This window comes from Budorcas taxicolor, chromosome 7, assembly GCF_023091745.1.
Source record: "Budorcas taxicolor isolate Tak-1 chromosome 7, Takin1.1, whole genome shotgun sequence".
NCBI classification, from domain to species: domain Eukaryota; kingdom Metazoa; phylum Chordata; class Mammalia; order Artiodactyla; family Bovidae; genus Budorcas; species Budorcas taxicolor.
In genome coordinates, this window is record NC_068916.1 from 4,843,289 (window position 1) to 4,851,422 (window position 8,134).

General features: G+C 57.2%; 3 protein-coding genes across 9 annotated transcripts in view; 2 read left to right on the forward strand and 1 right to left on the reverse strand.

Annotated features, from left to right (window-relative positions):
• Positions 1-8,134, reverse strand: part of GUK1 (guanylate kinase 1) — a 45,540-nt gene that overhangs the window by 9,141 nt on the left and 28,265 nt on the right. The window contains exon 1 of one of the 3 annotated variants that reach the window (XM_052643885.1): positions 221-391. The exons of 1 other annotated variant lie outside the window; for it this stretch is intronic. In XM_052643885.1, the coding sequence (XP_052499845.1) occupies position 221 (1 nt within the window). In that variant the 5' untranslated portion in view covers positions 222-391. Of the gene's footprint in view, positions 1-220; positions 392-8,134 lie in introns of those variants that run through there. One more of the 3 variants, XM_052643890.1, reaches the window with a different exon arrangement.
• Positions 53-3,983, forward strand: MRPL55 (mitochondrial ribosomal protein L55). 4 transcript variants are annotated; one of them, XM_052643897.1, is made up of 4 exons: positions 53-296; positions 996-1,085; positions 3,096-3,300; positions 3,711-3,983. In XM_052643897.1, exons 2-4 carry the CDS (start codon positions 1,018-1,020, stop codon positions 3,858-3,860), a joined length of 423 nt encoding a protein of 140 aa, XP_052499857.1. In that variant the 5' UTR covers positions 53-296; positions 996-1,017; the 3' UTR covers positions 3,861-3,983. The 4 variants fall into 4 exon arrangements, with proteins under 4 accessions (XP_052499857.1, XP_052499859.1, XP_052499855.1 ...); XM_052643899.1 differs by having other exon boundaries at positions 999-1,085; XM_052643895.1 differs by having other exon boundaries at positions 53-290.
• C7H1orf35 (chromosome 7 C1orf35 homolog) lies at positions 4,676-6,962 on the forward strand. Of its 2 annotated transcripts, XM_052643892.1 has the most exons (8): positions 4,676-4,835; positions 4,925-5,075; positions 5,244-5,289; positions 5,377-5,456; positions 5,657-5,729; positions 5,914-6,014; positions 6,468-6,590; positions 6,675-6,962. In XM_052643892.1, the coding sequence occupies exons 1-8, from the start codon at positions 4,742-4,744 to the stop codon at positions 6,727-6,729; spliced, it is 723 nt and encodes a 240-aa protein (XP_052499852.1). In that variant the 5' UTR covers positions 4,676-4,741; the 3' UTR covers positions 6,730-6,962. The 2 variants fall into 2 exon arrangements, with proteins under 2 accessions (XP_052499852.1, XP_052499853.1); XM_052643893.1 differs by lacking the exon at positions 6,468-6,590.

The following is an 8,134-nucleotide window of genomic DNA, read 5'->3' on the forward strand; positions in this document are numbered from 1 at the left end:
ACAGCGCCGCGCCGCGCCGGCCTCTCTCCGCCCCTCAGAGGCGTACGTCACCGCCGCGCCAGGCCCGCCTGAGCCCCGGGCAAGCAAGTCAGAGCTGCGCCGGCCTCGCCGCGCCTTGGAAGGCCGTACGTCAGCGCCGCGACACCCTGCGCCCGCGGATGACGTCGGGGCGAAGCCACACGAGGAGTGAAAACTGAGTTTCCCTTGGCTGTGTACTCACTTCTGGCCAGTCCAGTACCCGCTGGCCTGTGGCGGCCGAGCCGCTGGTCCTCGAGGTCGCTCCGGAGCCGGTGAGGGTGGGTGGCAAGTTGGTGCCGGAAAGGCGCCGCGTCGCGCGGGCTTGGAGGGCTTCCTTCAAGGGAGGGTCCGGGCCCTGCCGCTAGCCGCCCTTGAGGGTATCACTTGGGAGGTTTATAGCATTGCGGTTTCCTGTTGAGTCATCTCCGAAAGCGGAAGGAGGCCTGCAGGCAATCTGGACAGGGAGGGCTCTTTTCCTGGGGTCTTAATGTTTGAGACATCAGGTATTCGACATTTGAAGCAACTGGTTTATCACCGCGGAAACCTCAGCTTCCCTGGGAGTCAGGGCTTAGGAAGCCGCGGCTGCTCTTTGGTAATCCTTACCTCGCTGGATTTTGTGAGAATGAAATGACCTTGGAAAACAGGTATGAGCTAGTCGTCACCGTTTACGTTGCATTCCATCCTCAGAGTGACTTGTCTGACTCAGTAACCCGCCAGAATGGGCCCAGGCCCTGCTGCAGACAGTTTACTGAATCAAAGTGTTTGGGGTAGAACTGAGGCACCTGCAGATCAGAGACGTTCCCCAGATAATTCTAATGCCAGGTGAGGGCCGAAAGCCTCATAGATTGTTTGGGCAACACTTGCACTGACCTGGTAAAGTCTGTCCGAGGTGGCTTTGTTCCCTGCCTGGGATTTGTTGAGAACCGATTAGGTGGAAAGTCCTGTCTTTTAAAAAGATCTTTTATTTCCTTGCCTAGCAGTTGCACACTGAGCCAGTGAATGACCCTAGGCCTGCAGGTGCTGCAGGGGCTCTCAGGAGGAATGGCGGCCAAGGGCAGCCTGCTTCGGTAAGCATGGACTTCCAGGCCCTTTGGGACTCCTGTAATGGGGCCACCCGAAGAGACTCAACAGCCTTAGGCTTTGCAGGCTTAGTAAAGCCTCCAGAGCCAGCGTGTTTTATCTGGAGAAATACATACAAGTACATGTGTGTGGGGGTGTCCCTGGTGGCTCAGTCAGTAAAGAATCTGCCTGCAGTGCAGGAGACCCAGGTTTGATTGCTGGGTTGGGAAGATCCCCTGGAGAAGGAGATGGCAGCCCACTGCAGTATTCTTGCCTGGGAAATCCCATGGACAGAGGAGTCTGACCAGCTATAGTCCCTGGGGTAGCAAGAGCTGGACATGACTTAGTGACTAAATCACCACCACCACATATGTATGGACACCTTAACAGTGTTGAAGGAGGAATGGAAGTGATTTGTGAGTACCTGGCACCAAACTGATGTGGTGGTGGCCACTGTCCTATTCAGAGCCTGCAGGCCATCCCTGGAGAAGACCATGGCCTTCCTACTCTTCCCGTCAGAACTGCCTCCCCATCTGCAAATCTCCCCAAGTGAGTGCTGATGGAGGAGAGAATGAATTCAGGTTTTAAATTGTTTCTGTGGAACCTAGGAAGAGGGATGTAGCACCTGAGCTGTGGGTTAGTATGAAGACGGGGAAGGGACTTGGTTGCAACATTTCCAGGAGGGCCCTTGTGCTGGAAAAGGTTCATGTTGAGACTGCAGCTACTGTTCTGGTGGGAAAGCATTCACTCTTTCCACTCAAGGGTTGGTTCCTGCCCCTTCCAGGAGTCTCCTGAATCACCAACCCCAGATTGTCTGGAGTGGCTGTGCCCTGAGCTCCGTGGTGTTGCTTAGGGACAGGCCCTGCCTGACTCACTGGGTTCCTCTGGTGCTGGAGTTCACCCACTTCTTTCTCCCATCTTGCACTTCTGGAGGATTTTGCCAGAATTTACTGAGCACTCAGCTAGGGAGGGTCTGGGACTTCAGAGCAAGTAAGATGCAGTTCTCTCACCCCAGGCCATCATACTAGTGGAAGAAATGGGCCATCAGTCTGAGGTGTCAGCTGGAAATTGCAGTGGAGTGGCGGGAACCACAATCAAAGCAGAGGCTGCCATACTGTGGCTGTGCAAGGCCTGTGGCTGCTTTGTGGAGAGAAGTCCTGAAAGTCTGGTGGTAGCTACTGAATTGATGGGAATATCAGGAAACAGATGGATTGAGGCACAGTCTGCGGTTCGGAATTCAAGTTTGTATGAAAGCAGGATGGAAGGGACTCTGTGTGTGGGGACGGGTGTCACAGGGCAAGGTTAGGACATGGAAATCCAGGTCCTAAGTAGATGAGACAAACGGCCTCACGTAGCTGGGTTGAGTGGGGTGTGAATAGGCCCTATTCTGTCACCTTAGAGCATGCGCTCTGCTGTGTGCAAAAGAACTGTGTGCCCCTCACACTCAGAAGCCAAGTGGACTGGGTGTCTCAGTCGGCTTGGGCTAACATAGCAGAACACCACAGACAGGCAGCTTATGAAAACTGGAAATCTGAGATTTGGGTGCCAGCAGGGTTCTGGTGAACCAGGAACCCGGTTCAGAGATGGCTGCCTTGTAGTGGTGTCCTCATATGGAGAGAGTTAGCTCTCTGGTCTTTTCTTATAAGGGCACCAATCATCCTGTGGGGACCCCACCATCATCTAACCCTAATCACCATCCAAAGGTCCCACCTCCTAACACCATCTCACTGGGGTTAGGGCTTAACGTGTGAATGGGGACGGGGTGGACTCAAATGGACAGTTCACAATACCAGGTTTGCAGTCCCCTGTAAGTCAGCTTCCCATTCAGTGCTATAGTCTAGCACCCTAGCCATGGGGTCAGGCCTCACCAGAGACCCACCAGGGTTCTGGATGTGGAGTGGAGCTGCTCTGACCACATCCTGCCCTGGTGCGCGTTGCTGTGTGCCCCCACAGGAGCTGGGCTGTATGGCCACTCTGGCCCTGGCACCAGCCACTGACTAGCACACATGTGTCTGCAGCCTGCTCTGGCAGCGTGGGATGACAAGGGCTGCCCCTGAGAGCTGCCGCCACCTATATACATCCTCTTGGCGGGCTGACTGCAACAGAGCCTCGCTCACTCGAGTGCACCGGCAGACCTACGCACGCCTCTACCCTATTCTCCTGGTCAAGCAGGATGGTTCCACCATCCACATCCGCTATCCGGAACCGCGTCGGATGCTCACAGTAAGCTTCCTTCCCGACACTCCCTAGGATCAGGTCCTGGAGGACCAAGCCTGTAGAAACTACTCCTCCAGGAGCTCGTTGGCTTAGCACCCACCGTCGCTGGACTGGGAGGGGAATGAGTCATGGGTCAGAACTTTTGGTTGAGGAGAGGGAAGAAAGTGACCTGGAGTGCACTCCACAGACCCAGATAAGAAAGCAATGAGCTGTATGGTTGAAAGAATGGCAAGTGAAATGAAAACAAGCAGAAAAGTTTTTTTTTTTTTTTTTTAATGAAAATTTTGAAGCGAGAGAAAACCCACAGAACACATAAAACCTAAACTATGTGGTGGATGATAACAAGGTGGAGTGGGGACCCTGGAGCACATCCTGCCCTCCACCTGAGCCATGTACACACCCCTTCCTCCCCACAGATGCCTCTGGACCTGGACTCCTTGTCCCCAGAGGAGAGACGTGCACGATTCCGAAAACGAGAGGGCCAGCTCAAAAAGAAGGAGGAGGAGCCAGAGCTTGGTGACGACTTTGATGTGGAGCAGTACAAGCAGTTTTGGAGCAAAAAGTGATGGTGCCTGGAAGCTGCTGTGTCCTAGGGAATGCTGTGAAGCAGGGAGGGGTACGTGTCTAAATCATGAGTTGACGAAGCTGTATCTTGTGAAAAGATCAATACAAAGGACATTCAAATAACACTCGACACTTCGTTGTAAATCCCTCAGAAAACATTTGTTCACCCTACGGATTCAATTCAGGGGTTGGCTAGTGGAGTGGCACTCCTCCACTCACTAGAATTGTTATCATTGAGTCTAATCTGGTCGGTGATGGTAAACAGAACTGCGCTTGCCCACCAACTAGCTCAGTTTAGTTCGGATGCTGACCCGCCAGCAGTGACTGCCAGCACCTTGGGGGTAACTGAGGCATTCTCTGCGCTGTCTGGGGAATGAATGCAGTGCGGTGTGCTTGCCTGCTTCCTCGGGAACTAGACACAGCTGGACCCCCGAGGGCGGAGGCCGAGCGTGGCAGGCACGACCTGACCTTGGCCGCCCTCCTGTCTCCCGGGCAGCCGGCTACCTGATAGACAGCAGCTATAGTTGGAAACCTTCAGTCGTTGTCTCTCTGGTGCCTACCCCTCCTCCAGCACAGCCCCGGGAACACGGCACGCAATGGGAACTGTGCCTCTGGGGCGTCACCCACCTAATATGATTTATAAACTTGTCGGTCGTGGCAGCGCGACGCTCAGGTACAGCCGCCGCGCTTCTCGCTAGTGCAGATGCTGTGTCGCGTCAGTGCGCAGGCGCTCTGGCTAGGACGCCTGGGGCGGGAGGGGGGACTGCGCAAGCGCGCGGGGTTGGCGCGGGCGTGACGTCACCGTGTGCGACGGGGGAGCGGGAGCTGGGACCTGTAGGGCCTTGGTACCGGAATCCCGGGGAGAGGGCTGCACTTTACCACGATGTTCGGCTCCAGCCGGGGCGGCGTGCGCGGCGGGCAGGACCAGTTCAGCTGGGAGGATGTGAAGACTGACAAGCAGAGGGAGAACTACCTGGGTGAGTGGGGCGCAGGGACCCGGGGCTCGCGGGCTGTGGGTTCGCCGAGCCGCGGGCCGTGCGGAGGGCTTGGCGTTCTGTTCCCGCAGGCAACTCGCTGATGGCCCCGGTGGGCCGCTGGCAGAAGGGCCGTGACCTCACTTGGTACGCCAAGGGCCGGGCGAACAGCGCTGGGCTGAGCCGGGAGCAGGAATTGGCGGCTGTGAGGCAGGCGGAACAGGAGGCGCTCATGGCAGCGCTGTGAGTGCCTCCGGAGCTTGAGTGGGGAGGCAGTTTGGAGGGCGGGGGGGAGGGGGGGTGTTACTTCTGGGTGGGTGCGCGGCGGGGTTGGGTGGGACCGCGGCGTGGCTGAGGGAAGAGGCGAGGCAAGGCTCGCCGCTCCCTGAAGCTCACGCGCGGCCCCCGCAGAGGCTACAAGAACGTAAAGAAGCAGCCCACCGGCCTGAGCAAGGAGGTGAGATGGGCTCTTTTGGAGGGTGGGGCTGGGTTGGGGAGGGGCCTGATCCCGCTCTCCAGCGAGCACTTGCACTCCCCTCCACAGGATTTTGTCGAAGTTTGTAAGCGGGAAGGTGGTGACCCCGAGAAAGGAGTGGACCGGCTTCTGGGTCTGGGGAGCTCCAGGTGCGGGGCCGGGGGGTCCTCGGGAGCCCCAGAAATCTCGAGGGTGCGGCTTCTTGGGGCCTGGCACTGTCAGCTGCCTAAGGTGGAAACCAGTACGGGTCATCTAGGCCAACCACTTCTCTAGGGAGGCCTGGGGATGGGGGGTGGCCCTTGTCGTGGGGATGTTTCACCATAGAGTATTTTACCCACGCCCCCCGCAGTGGCTCTGTAGGGCGAGTGGCGCTGTCCCGGGAAGACAAAGAGGCCGCTAAGCTGGGGCTTTCGGTATTCACGGTAATTACTCCCAAATATGCTGGGATCTCATGGTGGGGTGGGAGTCGGTCTGAGCGCCTCTTCCAGTTGAGGGCCACGAGGCAGGCCATCTCCCCTTGGGGAGGCCTTCCCAGCTTCTGGCTGGTTCTTCCCTGTCGGTATGCTGGGGCACCCTGCACGCCCCCAGAGTGGCATTTCTTGGCAGCACCACCGCGTGGAGAGCAGTCGGCCAGGGACCTCCTTGGCTTTGGCCAAGAAGAAGCCTCGGTCAGAGAAGGTGGAGCCGTCAGAGAAGGTGGAGCCGGGGTAAGGGCCGCCCCCAGCCCCCTCTCCCCTCCCAGGGCACAGAACTGCTTTCTCTCAGCATGTTGGCTGCTTCTCCAGTCAGGTTCCCAGCTCCAGCCCCGTTTTTCTTCTGAGGAGCCTTGGGGGACAGTGAGCCCTAGGGAAAGCTCCTGGCTGCCCACCAACCTGCAGCAGGGTCAGGGGCACTGGAGGGTGTCAGCACTTGGCCCCAAGAGTGCAGGGGCATCCCAGTGGGAGGGCTGGAAGCAGCTATGAGGCTGTCAGGTAGGTGCTGTCCTGCAGACTTTTTGCCATAGTCGTGTCTGTGCTGCTCACGGTAGCCGCCAGCCACACGTGGTACTGAGTTATTCTTAGTGACTTGAGGCTAAAATGGCTACACGTGGCCAGTGGCTACTGCGGCCTAGACCCGCCAAAGCCCCAGAGGCTTCTGGCACTCGTGCACTCCCCCTGTAGTCCTGAGAGCCACAGGAAGAGCAGGAAAGAGAAGAAAAAGAAGAGGCACAAGAAAGAGAAGAGAAAGAAAGAAAAGGAGCATGGGAGAAGGCTGGGCTCCTCAGCGCCCCCTGCTCCCACCCAGTAGGTGCAGCTGCCTGGGGGTGGAGATGAGGGTGTGCTTGGCAGGCCGAGCCCCTCACCCCAGGCATCTCGCGGTCTCATTAGGCATGACTCCGACTCTTCAACTTGCTGCAAGAAGCGCAGGCACGACAGCGACTGAGGCCCCGGGGTCTGGAGGACTGGCCTGTGGGGGTTACCCCAGGCTCCCACAGAGGCTTGCAAGTCCCTCGGTCACGTCCAACTCTTTGCGACCCCATGGACTATAGCCCGCCAGGCTCCTCTGTCCATGGAATTCTCCAGGCCAGAATACTGGAGGCTCAGTTGTGGTCCAGTATGGCTACTTCTATTTTTCTTTGTATTGACTCACTCTTTGTACTTAAATAAACTTATTTTAAGGGGAAAGTGTCTTATACTAAAAGGAAAGTTGCTGTGTGTCACAACAGAAAGTGACGTGTGAAAATGCGGTAAATCTTGGGAGTTCCAGCAAGGCTGTCTGCAGTCACACTGAGGGGCACTGTCCTTTTGGTGGTCAGCATCCTGGGGTCCCCTGTTGGCCTGGCCCCTGCATCTACTTCAGGTGTACCAAGAGCCCTGGATTATGTGTGGTCAGCAGGGAGGGCGGAGGGACCAAAAGGTGCTCAGCTGCAAGCAGGTGACCGTGCTAGAAGGGGGCAGTCGGGCTGGGCATCTAGATCTTGGGGAAGGAGACTTGTACCTGCAGCCACCCTTGTCTTCCTCGGCCACCAAAGATCTTCTAACCACTGTCCCACACGTACCCACCCCTGCCCCCCTGCCTGCTGTAAAGGCCCTGGGTCCCTCCACCCAGCCACCTCCAAGGCTGAAGGCACACATACAATGTTGCCATCCATAGAAAAAAAGAAAACATCCTACAAACCACACTGGAATAAAGACAAAACCTAGACTGGATTCATTACCGAGGTTCTTGTTTTGCTGCTGATTTTAAAAGAAATGAGAACTGAAAGCAACTCTGTCTTAAAGGCAATCGGCACTGGTTATCAACCTGTTAGAGATGACTAGGGTGGAGCCTGCCTCCTGGGGGAAGGCCACCTGGACTCTGGCCTACCAAAGGCCGCCCAGTGGGGAAAACAAGGGTCCCAAGAAGGGCTCCAGGTCAGAGGGGCGACCCCCGCAAAAGTGGGAGGAGGTCTACGGCACAGACACAGATCACCCAGCCAGGCCTGTGTCAACTACTGAGGCAGCAACACTGGAGACTGTCCTGCCCCTCCAGAGGACAAGCTGTTTGGCCTGGGGGTACCAGAGAGAGTGGATGTTAGGAAGGGTGTGTGTGGGGGGGTCTCTTCCATACCACGCTTGGCCCTGGCCCCTGGGGCACACCCTATATGGTGACCCTGCTGTCCCTCTCATGACTGGGCACTGCAAAGCCTGGGACCAGGGGGCTGGACTGCCAGCAATGAGACCAACGAGGTGGTTACTACCAGGGCACTGGAACGTACTCACACCGGACCACGGCAAAGTGAAGGTGGGGGCGTGGGCAGGGAAGGGATGAGCAGAGCGAGAATGGGGCAAGGCAGAGCCATGCGGCC

Bases quoted from the DNA above. Each gene is read 5' to 3' on its own strand.
- MRPL55 (XM_052643897.1), top strand. From the start codon at position 1,018: ATGACCCTAGGCCTGCAGGTGCTGCAGGGGCTCTCAGGAGGAATGGCG. The intron at 1,086-3,095 runs GTAAGCATGGAC...ATGTGTCTGCAG, and splicing joins GCCAAGGGCAGCCTGCTTCG to CCTGCTCTGGCAGCGTGGGA. The intron at 3,301-3,710 runs GTAAGCTTCCTT...TCCTCCCCACAG, and splicing joins AACCGCGTCGGATGCTCACA to ATGCCTCTGGACCTGGACTC.
- C7H1orf35 (XM_052643892.1), top strand. From the start codon at position 4,742: ATGTTCGGCTCCAGCCGGGGCGGCGTGCGCGGCGGGCAGGACCAGTTC. The intron at 4,836-4,924 runs GTGAGTGGGGCG...CTGTTCCCGCAG, and splicing joins GCAGAGGGAGAACTACCTGG to GCAACTCGCTGATGGCCCCG. The intron at 5,290-5,376 runs GTGAGATGGGCT...TCCCCTCCACAG, and splicing joins CCACCGGCCTGAGCAAGGAG to GATTTTGTCGAAGTTTGTAA.